Below are 16,763 nucleotides of genomic sequence, written 5' to 3' on the forward strand. Positions count from 1 at the left end.
ATACCTCCATTATTCTCATCCCAAAGGTTGATAACCCGGAGAGGCTCACGGAATACCGACCTATCAGTCTTTGCAACGTCATTTACAAGGTAGTAGCCAAATGTTTGGTAAACCGTCTGCGGCCTATTTTGGATGAGATTATTTCACCAGAGCAGAGCGCATTTGTGCCTGGATGGATGATCACTGATGATGCATTGGTAGCATTTGAGTGCACTCACCTTATTCAGCAGGAGAAAGACCCTAATAAAAGTTTATGTGCTTACAAACTAGACTTGTCTAAAGCATATGACATGGTGGACTGGATCTTCTTGGAGCAAATGATGCAAAAGATGGGTTTCGCTCGCCGTTGGGTGGACTGGATTATGACATGCGTCACCTCGGTGAGATACATAATTAAATTTAATGGGACCCTCTTGGATTCGTTTGCACCGTCGTGTGGGTTGTGGCAAGGTAATCCTCTATCCCTGTTTCTGTTCCTTTTTGTGGCCGATGGTCTGTCTGCTTTGTTGAAAAATGGTGAGAAAAAGGCGATTATACACCTCTGAAAATTTGTCAGCGAGCCCCTGGTGTGTCTCAATTGCTCTTTGCAGATGATACCTTGCTATTCTTTAAAGCAGAGGGGGAACAGGCTAAAAAGGTACAGGAGGTGCTTAATACCTATGAGAGAGCCACTGGACGGTGTATCAATCCGTCTAAGTGCAGCGTTTTGTTTGGCAAATCTTGTACCATGGACGTACAGGAAAGAGTCCGTATAATTCTAAAATTTAACTTGATAACTTTTGAAGAGAACTATTTGGGGCTGCCTACGCCTAATGGCCGTATGTCACGAGGTAAATTTCAGAATTTGCAATCGAGGCTTCTAAAAAGAATCATTGCTTGGGGCGACACCCTTTCTCTTGCTGGCAAAGAAACTATGATAAAAGCTGTTGCACAGGTCATCCCGACCTATATCATGGGTGTATTTAACTACCAATGTCAGTGTATGATGATCTGAACATGATGGTTCGGAATTTTTGGTGGGGTTCCTCTAAAGGCAAGCGGAAAACTCATTGGAAGGCTTGGCCGAAAATCTTGGCACATAAAACGAAGGGTGGTCTGGGTTTTAGGGACTTCCGCGTCTTCAACCAAGCCCTTCTTGTACGACAGGCGTGGCGTTTGCTCACTAATCCTAATAGCTTGTGTGCGCAGGTACTAAAGGCTCGTTATTATCCGGATGGACGCCTCGAAGACACGGTGTTCTCGGGGAACGCTTCCCCGACTTGGCAAGCCATTCAGCATGGCCTCGAGTTGCTGAAGAAAGGCATCATGTGGCCCGTCGGGGATGGGCAAAAAATCAGAATTTGGCGAGACCCCTGGCTGCCTAGGGAGCCGACGCGCCAGCCCATCTCACAGCAAGGTACTTGCCGCCTCAGGAGAGTGGCGGAGCTCTTGGACGAGTCCAGCGCATGGCGTCTGGACCTTCTTCGACGCCATTTCCTCCCGGTGGATGTTGACACCATCACCAGCATTCACACATCGTGCCGTATCACTGATGACATCATCGCCTGGGTGCCGGAGAAGAACGGTATCTTCACCGTCCGATCCGCCTATCGCTTAGCCATGGACGAGCGCGAGCATCCATCGGCAACCACCACGAGCAGGGCACCAGATGGTCGTCGCGTCATCTGGAAGATCATATGGGGGTGCCCTGCTCCCCCGAAGGTACGCGTTTTTGCATGGAGGCTTGTCTCCAATTCTCTGGCCACTTGGGAAAATAAATTTTCACGCCACCTCGAACATACTGACGTGTGTCCCATTTGTGGTGTGGAACGAAAGCACGGTTTCCACGCAATGTGTAAGTGCCCCCTTGCGAAGAACCTCTGGCGTGCCATGGCCTCAGACTGGCCGTTGCCAGACATTGATATGTCCGCAATACCGGGCCGGAGTGGCTCTTTACACTGCTCGAGCCGCTCTCCGACAATATTCGCATGGTGGCCTTGATGACTATGTGGCGCGTGTGGTACGTCCGGAACAAACTCACGCATGGCAAGCCAGCCCCTCGACGAAAGCATCGTGTCGTTTCCTACATGGGTATATAAACTCGCTCTTGTGCATTCACCAGCATCCATAGGGGAATAGTGAGAAAGGTAAAATGGTGGTGCACGTACTGGCTAGCAAGAGCAGCAGCGACATGCAACAAGCCAAGGATCAGCGACTGGACATGCCCTGGTCGCCGCCCGCCCATGGCTGGACCAAATTAAATACAAATGGGAGCTACATCAACTAAACAAGGGCGGCTGGTGGTGGAATGGTGCTACGTGACGACACCGGTGCTATTATCTTTACTGCATGCAGACAGATCACCACATGTGATGATGGACTAGAGGCCGAACTCATGGCGTGCAGAGAAGACCTTGATCTTGCTCTTCATCGGACCGGATTACCCATTGCGGTCGAGTTGGACTGCGCTCAGGCAGTCTTGATGCTAAATACGAGTCATAGGGACCGCTCTCCACCAAATGGCGGTGTGCTCCGCCCGTAAGCCGCGACGTTCAGTTACTGATTTTTGAGAATCCATGAGAGATTTCAATTACGCATATTAGACGTACTCAAAATAAAGTTAGTCATAGTCTCGCGGCTTACGGGCGGAGCACACCCCGTACTGCCATTTGGTTTGATACGGGCACAGACAAAGTTGTAAATTTGTGTATCGCTGAAAAGCCGCATTGAGTAATGAAATCTTCCTATTTCCCGCAAAAAACATTAAAGAAGAAGAAAGTTAAAACACTGAAGTATTTTTTTCACGAGAAGCACAACAAAAGATGAGGGAAATTCGTGCATACGAACGCTCTAAAGAAAAGCCCAGCCCATTATCAGATGCGAGAGACACTGATAGGTGGGGCCACTTGGTCAGCAACAAGGTCGAACCAGACCACGCAAATCCTCACCCCTCTGTCTTGCTCTCGCGCCGGCTGTTCCTCGCCGCCGGCGCCGCCGCGCCGCCACCATGCTCCACCTCCGGAAATGCATCCTCACCCAGCTCCTCCCTTCTACCTCCTCCTACGCTATCTCCCCTCTCCACCGCCGCCGCGCCCGCCGTTTCCCCCAACCCTAGTAGCTTCGCCGTGGAGGAGTACCTCGTCGCCACCCGACCCCAGGCCCTCAAGGCCTCCCCCAAGCTCTCCCACCTCAACTCCCCCACCAATCCCGACGCCGTCCTCGGCCTCTCCGCCGCCGCCGACGTCGCTGCCGTCGTCACCAAGGACCCTCAGTTACTCTGCGCCGCGGGGTTCACCGGCCTCGGTCTCTCGCGCTCTGACATCGCGTGCCTCGTCTCGGTCGCCGGCGAGTCGTTCCGCTGCAGATCTGTCGCCTCGAAACTACCGTACCTCCTGTCCCTCTTCGGCTCCTACACAACCTCCTCCGGCTCTGGGTACTCAAAAAAAGCCCCAATCTCCTCGGAAGCGACCTCGACAGGGTTGTCAAGCCCAACGTCGCCTTCCTCCGGGAGTGTGGGCTTGATAATCGCGATATCGTCAGGCTCTGCATCTCTTCGCGATGGCTACTCGCCACCAACCTGGAACGCCTCCGGGCAATGGTGGCATGCACCGAAGGCATAGGTGTGCCACGTGGCTCTGGGATGTTCAGACAGGCGTTGCACGCTGTCGCATTCCTCACCCAGGAGAAGATCACCGCCAAAGTGGACTACATCAAGAACACGTTCAGATGGTCGGATGCTGATGTGGGCATATTGCTATTTCCAAGGCTCCAACGTTGCTGACGAGGAATAAGGAATCGCTGCAGCGCAGGTCCGAGTTCCTCATCTCTGAGGTGGGGCTGGAACCGGCATCCATTGCTCAAAGGCCGACAGTTCTCACTTACAGCCTAGTGGGCCGGCTGAGACCCCGACACTACGTTATAAAGTTTCTCAAGGCAAATGGATTACTCAAGCGGGACCTGAAGTACAATACAATTTTCAGTCTGGTTGAGAAGGTGTTTGTGGAGAAATTCATATGCCCGTACAAGGAAGTTGCACAACACCTCGCTGAAGAATATGCAGCCGCTTGCATAGGGGAAGTGCCGACTAGACTCAGATTTGCAGGAACCAAGAATACGGTATTAAAATTTGAAAAATTCTTGCTGCTCCCTGAAGATTTCGCTTTGTTCAATAAGCTGGTAGACTTTATTTCAGTGTTCGTGTCTAAATAGATGCTTGTCTTTGTAGTATGCCTTTAACTTGCTGGGTTTGTCGCTGTTAAACACTTGATGAAGTTAGTGATTAGATTCATGGGACCTGGTATGACCATGTCATCATTCTGTAGGGAAGAAAGCAGGGTATGATTATGAACTTGTCCATCCTCTTGTCATGTTGACACACATATTGGAACTGAGAGACCAGGCAATTCTGAATATGCATTGGCATATCAGCGAGTTGTATATCTACACTCTCGAGATCATTTTGGAATATTGATATGGAAGCAGAATATTGTTCTCAAATGCCCCCTGCAGTTTTCGGTGTAATTCTGTAATCTATCTTTCCATGAAAAAAGGTCCTTAGTTTGGCCATAGGGAAGATATATATGAGAGAGTTATATTTGAAATGAACACATAAGAAAATTTAGGACCTGTGTTTGGGGAAACAATTTTTTTACTTACTGGTTACCCGTTACCACAATATGTTGATCACTGCAGAGGATACCATTTTGGTCTAGTTTGTCGGTTGGTTTCAGTTAAAATTAATCTTCTCTCATTCTCATTGTTTGAAGAGATTAACTGTCATCAAAGTAATTCATGGTTTACTAATTTGTATTAGGTTTTCCCTTTATTTTGCTCTTCTATTTCTGAATGGCTTGCTGGCTGATACATTCAGTTCTAGGGACAACTGACCTCAAAACTCAATAACGCAGTATTACAGCCGTTATATATTATGGTTGTTAAAAACCAAGGCCCCTCAGGTTACACCAGGCATAATGAATTATCATTTCCATTTGCTTTCACATGTTAATGTGATTGTCTTGCAAGACCGTCCTCTCATGCTATACTAGCATTCTTTGAATCGGCTTGGTCTTTGGGATCTGGGGTATGCATGTGCACTTCATGACAAGTGAACATTCCGTTGACTAGGTGCTGATTTCCTTACTTATGTATAATCCCTTCTTATGTGATTATCAGGCTGTGGCCACATACCTCGTGAGCACTTTGTGCATTACAAAATATAAACTCTTCATAATCCAATTATATTTGGAGTGGTTTCTGTTTCCTCAGCTAAGAGATTATCCAACTAGTATTTTTCTCAGTTCTACTGAAATTTCCATCTCTTGTTGCCTATTTTGTTAAATTTCAGTCTAGGCATGCACGTACTAACTGTCAGATATTGTGTAGTTATAGAATCTTGCAGAATTTCAAACGTATGAATAGTAGGCATGTTGAGTACCTCAATTTAAGAACCAAGCCATGTCATGATGGTAGACATTTGTTCCTGATGTCAGGCTGTAGAAGTTGGAAATGAAAGCAATGGGATATCAGCTGTGTGCTTGCAGTAACAAAAAGGAGATGGGTCCATGCTATACTGGCGAGGAGCTCTGACTTGATGATCTGTTGTGTGTGTCTTCTCTGGTGCCTAGCTAGCTAGTGGGAATTGTAGAAACAAGATATGGGTAGGGAATGGGTTGATTGATGAATGCAGTGACGTACCAGGTGAGATGATGGGTAGATTTTCCTCAAGCGAGAAGTGTCCAGGCAATAAACATGAACATATTGACTGATTTACTGAAGTAGATCAATGGTGCATTCTTTCTTCCAGGAGAAGATGTTCTAAAACTGGATTCGGATGCATTGTGATATCCTCTTCTTCCGGGTGATCTACGAAGCATGGAGCCTGGGGTTTTGTGATTCTGAAGGCTCTGTTAGTTGATGATGCCCTGCCCTGAAGCAGCTTCAGTAACGAGTATGATACGCTCGCGGGAGTTTTATCCTACATTGCTGATTTTGAATTTTGGATGGTATGTATTATCCTGGATATTGTAATACACATGGTGAGACCCGTCTGTGTTGCTATCGCCTGCCTGCTGGATTCATCAGCGCAACTGAAGTGGAGTGAGGGAACCTCCTCAACAAATAATAAGTTGAATAAAGTAGATACTTCTGGTGGTCTGATTAATTCGTACATTGATGAGCTGCATGCTTTTTTGCTTGTGGTATCTTGGATCTTCACTTGGATGTAATTGAACGAGCAAGAGAGTACGTAAACAATCAATTTATATGTTATACATTTTGTACTCTGAATCTGTATGAGAGTTGAAATTTAACTCTGAAACCCTGAATCTTTCAGACTTCGTGGGTGAACTCTGTCCTTACACGGTTACACCCAATTCAAGTGCAGAGCTATATCAGTAAGGGTTTAAACATCTTAAATGGGCCAAGTTAATTTGAATCAGAGCTCAAATTTAATAACAAATGCTTTTTTCTTTCAACAACGTCATGTTTTATATTTGGCGCCAGAAACTTGATGGCATCTATTTTTGAGTGTTGTAAAAATGATATCTTCACAACTATATCGAGCTTGTGCTGCTGATCTCTGCGCCAGAACTTATTGATGCCAGATGTGATACTGGCCGGCATAAATTACCTGCCATCAAGAATATTACTGCCAGAGAACATATCACTAAACCTATCGTCATATTTAACATTTTTGGGTACATTATGCTTTGCTTCCATGGTTTGTAGGCTCCTGAACTCCTGTTTTCATTTAGGCATGAATGTGCTTCACGACTATATACTTTCTTATGATATTTGTTAGCTTATGAGATGACAACAAGATTATATCGTACTGCTTGTTCTCTGCAAAATCTAGTTGCCTCATATATGGTTTTGATTGATCTTTGTGGTCCATTGATTCAATAGGTACTCATGCAGTCGAGCTATTAAGAATTTGGGAGTCCTACTTCAAGAGATATGTTATACGCATATTTAAACTGGAACTATTATTTACATTTTCCATTGACAGGCCACCGTGGTTGTCTTGCAAGATCATCCTGCCTTGCTATATTAGCATTATCTTAATCTGTGTGAATTTGGAATCTGTGGGCATGCACCTGCAATTCCTCGTGACAAGCAATCACCCTTCTGACTAGGCACTGGTTTTCTTACTTGTGTATAATTCCAGGTGTTTATTGAAGGTTTTGTCTCTTTTCTTTTTTTGCTATAGTTGGCTTGGTTGTATACCTTTTGAAATCGGGGGCATGTGGTGCACTACGAGATATGTTCTTAATACTCCAATTCTATTCAGAGTGATTCCCACTTTTTTTTTAATTTCTCAAATGACAGATAAGAATATTGTTTTGAAATTACATATGCCTTCTAATTACTGAGGGATGACAAACATTTAATTTGGTTTAATCTGCATATTCTATCGACATGGAAATAACATTACATGTTGGTTTCACAGCGCATATGGTGCTGTCTAGGCATAGTTGAAATCACAGTTGACCGTCGGTTATACACTTCCTGTTGTTTGAGCTGGTGGCTGGTTTTCTCCGAAGACAAGGTGCATCATGTGCTCCATTTTTGCAAAAACAGTGGAGAACTGACATATCATGTCAGCCAAGAGTTGTTGCACTTACCACTGGGGAGTCATGAGTCCTTATATGTGGCATGTCTGTGGACTTGTTCATCCCTGTATTGTATTGACATTCGTATTGAAACTAAGAGAGTGTGAGATTAGGTCATACTGCAGATGCATTGAAATATCAGTGAGTAGTATATCTGCACTCATGATATATTTCTGTGAAGGAAGGCCCTCAATCTGGCCGTGGCGATGATATGAGATAGTCTAATATGAAATGAACTTATAATTTCCATTTGGATGACAATTCTGGACACTTTTTTGCGGGGGAGCAATGTTGGACTTCTTGATGGCTGCGGTATGTTGAACACTGCTGATGATGCAGTTTTGATCTGGTTTGCTTGTTCCTTGCTCTAGTTCTTGTAAGCTGAAAATCTTCTTTCTTTCTGCAGCATCTTTGTTTGAAGAGATTAGCGTCCGGTAAAGACTAAGCCTCCTCTGTTTTCTCTATACCCTTTTGTGCTATTGTTAGACTTTGGCTGTATACCTTTTGAAATCGTGAGCACAAGATAAATTTTAAGTAATCCTTCTATCTGGAGAGTTTTTTCTTTCTTTCTGACTCAGATCACATATAAGAACAAATTGTTTTTGGAGACATGAACAGTCATTTATGACATTTGGCAAACATGGTTCAAAGCAATGATTACATGATAAGATTGCATCTGGGCTGTCTATCAGTTATTTCTACTAATTAGAATATCTGCTGATGAGCTCCCTCATGTTAGTAGAGGCACATTTAGTTGACTCTTCACCCGTATAGATTGTTGATGACAATGGATGCAATCATAGTATAAAGCTCTCTTTCTATTTTGTCAAACGGTTCCCTGTTGCTACACATTTTTTTCTTCCATTTAAGAGATTTTAACACCTCATAGTTTCTTCTTTTATTTACTGCATGCCTAGTTGGTCCAAATGGTGTGACAAGAACAGTCAGTAGAACCATGATATTTCAGTTTTCAATCTTAGCAAATCTGTAGGTTAACAATATGGTGGAAATTTTGCCATTGCTCTTATTCTTATATGCTGCCATTACTCCCACGCGCTGTAGCAAGTCCTAAATCCACTAACCATGCCTCTCAGGAAGTATTGTTCATTTTCATGCCATCTGACAAGATAATGAACTCGAACCAAAAGAGTGGTGTTGTTGTATGAACAATGATGAACATAGGTCAGAAACAAAAGATGCAATTATGCGAAGAGCCAGAGCTTAGCTGTCCGGCCGTTGCATATAGACAAAACCAACAAGGGTCCCCGGCCTTTGCTCCAACATCCAACAGCTGGACTGGAGTATTAAGTATCTGCCAGTGCTTGCCAACCTCTAAAGCTTTGTTGAGTACTGCTGTCATTTTTGGTCTCTAGTAATGTAATTATTATGTTACTAGAAAACGTCACATAGCTGTAAACAGGTAGGTAAAAGCTGGAGCATAAGAGGTATCCAGCTAAAACATTTTGAAATAAAAGGTATCCCATGAAACCATGCCTAGCCAGTCAAATCAAGTAAGGCATTTAAATGATAGATAACATTTTTTAGATGAGAAAGAACAAAAGAGGAAATAAATGAGAGCTATAAAGAGAACGAAGGGTAGCCGTCCATTGCCATCCATGGCTGCGGACTTGCAGTCCAACTCCCCTATATATACTGCACCCACCGACACCAATCTCCATCCATTCACTCCCATTCCATCTTCGCCCTCCCCTGTCCTCTCCTCTCCTCGCTTAGCTTTCTTCCTCCCTTGTAGCTCTAGTGTCCTTGTTGCGGGTAGCCATGGCGGCCCCAATGTTGAACCAGCCCAACAGCCTCCTTGCCAACATGTTCGCTGCGGTAAGCTATTTACTATTTTTGTGCCAATTATGCAGAAATTTATTGAGGTGGACAGGTAACGTGATATTTGTCAGAGAATTTGATGTTTTTGTTTTGTGTTTATTTGGTGGGCTAGGGTTTGCTGGACGATCAGTTCCAGGAGCTGCAGATGCTCCAGGAAGGGAGCGCCCCAGACTTCATCGTCAAGGTTGTCACGCTCTTCTGCGAGGACGGCGAGCGTATCATCGGCGAGATTGCCAAGCTGCTGTACACAAGCTTCCTTTCCTTTGATCCAACCATTAGTGTAGAGTGGTTGGTTTGATTTTTAGCTTGGGGATATGGTTGCTGTTTTTGCAGGGACAAGCCATGTGTGGACTATGACAAGGTGGGTGGTTTTGTGCGTCAGCTCAAGGGAAGCAGTGCAAGGTGAGGCTCTTTTCTTCTTCTTTCATGTCCTCTTCGTATGTGTTTGTGCAATACTATAGGAACTATGATTTTGTTTTTGGTTCTTGGTGTGCAAATTAGGTATTTAGCTCCCTGCTCGATACATGGTAAGGTGTCCAATCATCTTGGGGGAATTATGGTCTATTTCATCATTATAGTGTTTTATGTCATAAATCTGACAATGATGGTCAATTTCCTGCATTGGTTGAACGACTCAACGAGTATAGATTGATGTTCTTTCGTATTAGTACCACTGGTGTCGTAGATCCGTTGGGCATGTTGTAGTGATCTATCATGTAGATCCGACAAAAAAATATCCGTTCCGTACACATTGGGCAGCTCAACAAGTAGCACGTCACATCTTCCCATTAATTTGGGGAGAGGTGACATCAGTTTGGCTGTTATATTCGTTTAGATTTAGATACGGCGAACAATTTTGTCGTTGTACTGTTTGTGATTTAGATACGACAAACCGATTGGCCATTGTATTGTTCTATGATTTGCATTCGACAAACAGTTTGTGTGTTATATTGTTTAATGATTTAGGTCAGACAAACAGTTAGGCAATTGTACTGTTGTGTGATGTACATCCGACAAACTGTTTGGCCATTATACTACTATATTATTTAGATCTGACAAATTGTTTGGCCGTTGTTACCGTTTGATGATTTGGATCTGACAAATAAGATCTGCTTCCCATAGACCGGACAGCTCAATGAATACTGCTCTGGACCCTCTGTGTTAAGTGGTGGGGCTGGTTGACCTCCATTCAGTCATTGTCAGGTTTAATAATTAGATCTGACAAAAAATATCATATGTTCCACGCACATCAAGCGGCTCAAAGAATTGCACTTCACGTCTCCTTTTTAAAGTGGGAGCTCTTATAATTAATTTGGGGAGGATTATTATATTTACTCTATTTTATCGTCACAACATTCCATAACCTATATATATTGGAGAAACATGTCTGTTCAACCATTGTCATGTTTAATGATTTAGATCCGTCAAATATCATATGTTCCGCACACATCAAGCGGCTCAAAGAGTAGCACTTCACATCGTGGGCCTCTTACAATTAATTTGGTGTGGATTATCATACTCCCTTTATCGTCACAACATTCTGTGACATAGATAGGAGAAACATGTCCCGTTGCATTCACATTACTTGGATGGTTCTGTACATTGGACTTATCTTATTCAGGTCAATTGATCCCATTCGAACTAGTTGATAGTTTTGCAAGGTTAGCCTTTGTGTTATTATTAATATACATTAATAGTGTTATCACTAGAAGCTAATATTATGATGCCCAAACTGTTCCCTTGCCTAATCAAGTTAAGTCCATGTATGTTTTTGGTCTAGACGTGTAGTTCTGATGGAATCAGAGGATGTAAGCCAATGAGTCACTACCGCTTTATGTAAAATATCTAGCTTATTCAAAGTCATTTATCGTGGATTAGCACTTTCATTACAGAAACTATACATATTTCCTATTGGATTAATGTTTCATATTGCATATGCTCTGGTGAAATAAATCGCTTTGCTTACGCCGGGCTTTCATAGTTGTATTTAGTTGACTTCTTAACTCAGATACAGATAATCATAGTGCTTTATCTATTCACTTAGGATTCTGAAGTGAAGAGATAGAACTGCAATGTTCATTTTCATTCATTAAAGCGATTTTGTGGGCCTTTCTGATTGTATGCTATTGCATATTGCAGTATTGGTGCTCTGAGAGTTAAGAACAGTTGCATTCAGTTCCATCAGTGCTGTCAGGAGAAGAGCAAAGATGGGTCAGTACCTTGTATCATTATGTCACACTATTGTATTTTCGATCATTGTGTTTACTGAAATTTCATACTGAATGTGATGGCCTAGTGTGCTCTACTCATCTACTATTAGTGTTAGTATATTTTGATGCAATTGCATGTTCATTGCCTTTGTAAACTACTCATTTTACTCGGCCTTTATAGAGACAGATTTTGGGTGACTCCACTGAGTTAGGAATATAACTGCTCTAGTACAATTTTCTAGTTGATCATATCCTTTAATAATGTTGTATTAAAGTAGGAACACTATTCCATGAATGTTTAGAAACAAAAAATTGAAACGAAAAGCTGGGTTCTCTTTACAGCACTGACAGCAATGCCCCAATTATCATAGTGTTTAGAGATATAAAAGGGAAGCTAAGTTTTGTCTTCTTCTCTGAATATTGTCTCTGTTAGATTATTGTCTATGGATGCAGGTACATATCTTGTTAAGCAAGTATGTCTAGAACTCCAGGGTGATATTCATAAGACTTCTAAATGAACTGTCACGATAATTCTACCAGAAAAAAAAATCTATGGAGGCAAATTGTAATGGGAAGAGCATTTTTAGTAGTTATTAATTATTAACATGTTTCTTTCATGTGCTGCTAATTATTAACATGTTTCTTTCGTGAGCTGCAAATGGGAAGGAGTTTCACAAGTTACTGGACTGTTTTCCTTGTAGGTGCGTGAACTCACTGGATTCTGTGAGGAACGATTTCTATGATCTGTGCAGCATGTTCAAACTACATGCTTCAGGTACTACTTTTTAAAAACTCGTCTTAAACTCTTTGTAGCATTACATTAGTAAACTGGAATGCGAAGGAAACACTTCTTATCCTAAAGTTTGCTTGATATGCAAAACATTGAACCAAACAGAAGATATGATGCTATGGATTCAGTTAGTTTACTACATAACAACAAATGAAAAGCTTGTTAATGAAATGAATGCAGCTAGTCTGCATGTCAGACATTGAATAACTAGTAATAAGTGTGGAAGATAAATAAGAAGGGACATGTTTCGCTTTCTTGTCTGGACGATGGACATCTTTAATTTGCAATTGCTTTGTGTTTTAACTCTTTGGGCTTTTGTTCTTACTAAATTCATTTTCGTATAATGCAAGCTTTTCTTAATGGGTTACGCAACTAACCCGTTGTTCTGTTTCTGATGCAGCCGGGCCAGCAGGTGCAGGCCTTCCTAAACAGTAGACTTGAGCGATAAAGCTGGAGCTGCATGTTCTGATGGTACAACACCTTTGAAGTCGTAGAACATGCTCAACCTTGCTTATATAGCTTGGAGTCATTTGCTTATGTGGGGTCTGTAGCTGCCTAGTGGCAAGATAATCATCTACTAGTATCGATGTCTTTGTTCTGAGTGGTCAAATAAAAAAGTTCAGTTGTGGTCGTTTTGCGGATTATTGGTGTCTTGGTTCTAGTCGGTTTGTAGAAATGCAGCCGCAGTGTAATCTTTACAATATTGTTTCTCGTTGATCCGTGTATCGACTGTGGTGGTATATTGTTGAGAACATATTTTATCTATCTATTTTATATTATATTATTAAGACGAGGCAAACAAGCCACCATGTTTGGTAAACTAAATAATTTCCTCTGCCGATTATACGGTATATACAATTATAGTGGATGATTTTTAAAACCGCTAAAAACTAAAGAGAACGATGCATGAGTGTTTGTGTTAGAATACATGCCCGTGTATTTGCTTGCATCAGAATCGAAACAATGGAAGTTGATCCAAACTAATCATCCATTCTTACCAACCTGCTAACTCAAGCGGGTAAGCATGCATTTTGGGGTGGTAATGGTTGGCCAGTGGCAGTGAGTCAAATTGGAGCCTCAACTTCTTAACATCTGTTGCTTTAACACGGAGATATTCTACTCTCGGTAGGGCAGCATATGCCACGGATCTGAATGGCAGTTAGCTGGAGCAACAGGAATTTACTATAGAGAGAGTATATTGAAGAGTATTCCTCTCTTGGCTTCAGATTAATTGCTTCCGGCCTCAACTTTTATAATCCACATGGAAAAAAATGAACTAAGTTCGCATAAAAGTACATGGCTACCAGTGTATTAAGTAATTTGATCTGAACTATGTTCATGCATTTGGTTTTGTCACCCCACAAGTTTGATTTCTTCAGATATTCTACCAACCTACAGTACTTAAGCACCAAGTTTGATCTGAACTACAGTACAGTACTTACCCCACAAGGTCCTGCTATTCAGAGAGTTGCAAATGTAAAGTAGACCAACATAACTTGTTAGCTAGCTATCAGCAGAAAAACAGGCACGTGACACTGAGATTGCTGATGGCCATGGTGTACTAGAGAAAACACGAGTTTGAATTTTACATATGGACACATTCGTCCGTGGGCATGCAACACGAGTTTGATTTTTTACTGAATACCCACTCCGCGTTACTCCCTCCCCATTCCTAAATATAAGTCTCTGTAGAGATTCCACTATGAACTAATACGAAACAAAATAAATGAATCTACACTTTAAAGTGCATCTATATACATTTGTATGTGGTTTATAGTTTTACAAAGACTTATATTTAGGAACGGAGGGAGTAGAAGTGAGCAGAAGCAAAACCAGCAAATATAATAAATTTGTTAATTCAAGTAAAAAAAGGCCACTCGATCTTTGTTGCTGCCGATAATAAGAATCCTTCCTGCAGCTTGGCCTTGACTTAGAGCAACTCTACTAAATTCCCTACCCGCAAAACCTAAAATGATTTTGCGGGTGGTTCATGCTCGGAGCAGAACAGATACCGCAAATTTAAAAACATAAACTTAAACAGGTTCCCGCTACATAGATCAGTCCGGAACATGACATAGTTCATCATACGCATAGACAAACTAAACATAAAAACCTAGCTCGACGGAGGGTGTACTCGAGCTGGTACTCCTCCTTCGCCCCCTCGAGGCATTCGGTGGCGCCCGCTTCGCCAGCCTCCACCGCCTCCTTCGCGGCATGGTGCATGATCTTCGCCTTGCGGAGCTTCTTCGTGGTTGGCCAAAAATGCTCGTGGAGCTCATTGAAGCGCTGCCATGCATGGTTGCCGCCACTGCAGGAGAGGGCGCTCCGGTTGCACGTCTGCGCCGAGCGCCATAGGTCGACGATGTGCCAGCTGTTGCTACCGGCCGCGCGACCTGCGGTGGCCCCCACATTTGCGTTCTTCTCCCGCTATTGGTCTGTGCTTGAGAGGGAAAAACCGGCGAAATCGGTCACTAGAGCTAAGAAAGGAAGGTGGCGGAGGGGGAATGGACTACGGCAGAGGGGGTGGATCTATTCGAGACGGAAACCCTAAAATGCCCCCTGCATATAGCGGCTGAAGCCGCTGTTTGCGGGGCGCCCGTATATTTTTTAGGGGCCGGTGAGAATATAGCACTTCTATTCCGGCCCAAACATATGGGTCAGCGACGGATACATCATCTGCTAGAGTTTCTCTTCCTCTTCTTCCAGGTCGACACTCGCATCCAGAAAGAACTAAGAGGTTGTTTGGATCTTTGCCCGTGTCCGCCTTGCCAACGAATGGCACACCAATTATTTGGCGGACAAATAGGCCGCCTGCACCTCGCCAACAAGCCGGCGACAGATTGCACAGGAAAGCTGGCTAGGCTTCGGGCGATCCAAATTATTGGAGGCGATCCAATAGATGTCACCGTTCTGGTCAATGCCAAAATTTTGGGTTGGCAAACGGCAACACCGATCCAAACAGGCTCTAAGTAGCCCTGTCATCCAGTCAAACAACAGACATAAAACTGACCTCGTAATGCAGCAACAACAACAGCAACAACGACATCAACAACAACAATAACAGCAACAGCAACAGCAGCAATAGCAATAGCAACAGCAACAACAACAAGAACAACAACAACAACGACGACGACAACAACAACAACAACAACAACAACAACAACAACAACAACAACAACAACAACAACAACAACAACAACGACGACGACGACGATAACAACAACAACAGTCCAAAAACCGACCTCGTAATAAGTATATATAATTTCTCTGACACACTAGTTACAGAAGGAACCTCCCAGTGTGACATGATGAGAGCATGAAGTTAATCGCTACTAGTTAGTACCCCTAATGTGATCTAAGTAATTCAGCAAAATAGCGTTGAGCCACTTGTCATTGGTTACAACACTAACCACTGGTCATCAATACACTAGTTTAAACCAGAGAAGCGGTACAGACCCACTCGGTTGAAGATCAATAATAGTAGTTCAAGTGCCGGTAGGGATCTCCTCCCCTCCCCTCTCGCGACCGCGTCGCCCCCGCGGGCGACCGGCTGTGCGGCGACCTCCTCCTCCTCCTCCAGCCCCCTCTCCCCTTCCTCCCCACCACCGTCGCTGGCGCCCGCAGCTGGCCTGGCCCCAGGGACGCTGGTGGCGGTGGCCCCCTGACTTTCCCCTCTTGGTGGCTCTCTGGCACGGGGTGGAGATGCACCGGGGGGTGCTCCTAGGCGGCGGTGGTCTGGCTGGCGGCGGGGTTCCTCGACGCAGCGTGGGCAGGCGGCGCCGTCGTTGGCGGCAGGGTGGCCCAGCGGCGCAGCCTGGTGGCGGCGCTCGGCCCAGATCTGGGCCCTTCGGGCCCCATCTAGGCCTGGGCGGGCCGTCAGCGGGGTGGGTCTGCGGCATGATCGACTCCCGGGAGGTAGGGGAGCGGCGATGAACAGCGGGGTGCTGGCGGCGCCGATGCCAGCCTGCTGCAGCGTGGCCGGCGGGGCTTAGCGGGCCCATTTCAGGCCTGGCCGGGCCAGGGGTGGCCTGGTACGCCCCGCTGTCATCTCCGGACGGCTACCGCGATGGTGCCGGAGGCGCGGGCCTCTTCCATGACGGCGGTGGAGGTGGTTCCCTCCCACTTGGCCTTGGTGATGCTGCTCCCGTCGCTTGGATCTCCTCCCCGGTCTTCTTGGCCTCGTGGTGGTGCTTGCAGCAAGACGGCGTAGGTGGCGGCGCAACCGTGATGGCGCATGGTGTTGGGCGGTGGTTTGGCTGGTCGGCTCCGGTTGGCCAGTGGGGTTTGGAGTGCGGGAGAAATCCTTGCAGGTTCATCCGGCTCCGATGTGGTGAC

At 44.5% G+C, this 16,763-nt stretch overlaps 2 protein-coding genes across 2 annotated transcripts; both read left to right on the plus strand.

The window, feature by feature from the left end:
• Positions 1-2,801: 2,801 nt before the first annotated feature.
• Positions 2,802-6,295, plus strand: LOC141025782 (uncharacterized). The gene is made up of 3 exons (XM_073501707.1): positions 2,802-4,095; positions 5,469-5,676; positions 5,783-6,295. Exon 1 carries the CDS (start codon positions 2,802-2,804, stop codon positions 3,597-3,599), a length of 798 nt encoding a protein of 265 aa, XP_073357808.1. The 3' UTR covers positions 3,600-4,095; positions 5,469-5,676; positions 5,783-6,295.
• A 2,897-nt stretch (positions 6,296-9,192) lies between these two features.
• LOC109768819 (histidine-containing phosphotransfer protein 1) lies at positions 9,193-13,216 on the plus strand. The gene is made up of 6 exons (XM_020327544.2): positions 9,193-9,425; positions 9,541-9,671; positions 9,762-9,830; positions 11,568-11,639; positions 12,340-12,413; positions 12,829-13,216. The coding sequence occupies exons 1-6, from the start codon at positions 9,369-9,371 to the stop codon at positions 12,861-12,863; spliced, it is 438 nt and encodes a 145-aa protein (XP_020183133.1). The 5' UTR covers positions 9,193-9,368; the 3' UTR covers positions 12,864-13,216.
• Positions 13,217-16,763: the final 3,547 nt, after the last annotated feature.

Source organism: Aegilops tauschii, chromosome 6 (assembly GCF_002575655.3).
Source record: "Aegilops tauschii subsp. strangulata cultivar AL8/78 chromosome 6, Aet v6.0, whole genome shotgun sequence".
Lineage (NCBI taxonomy): Eukaryota > Viridiplantae > Streptophyta > Magnoliopsida > Poales > Poaceae > Aegilops > Aegilops tauschii.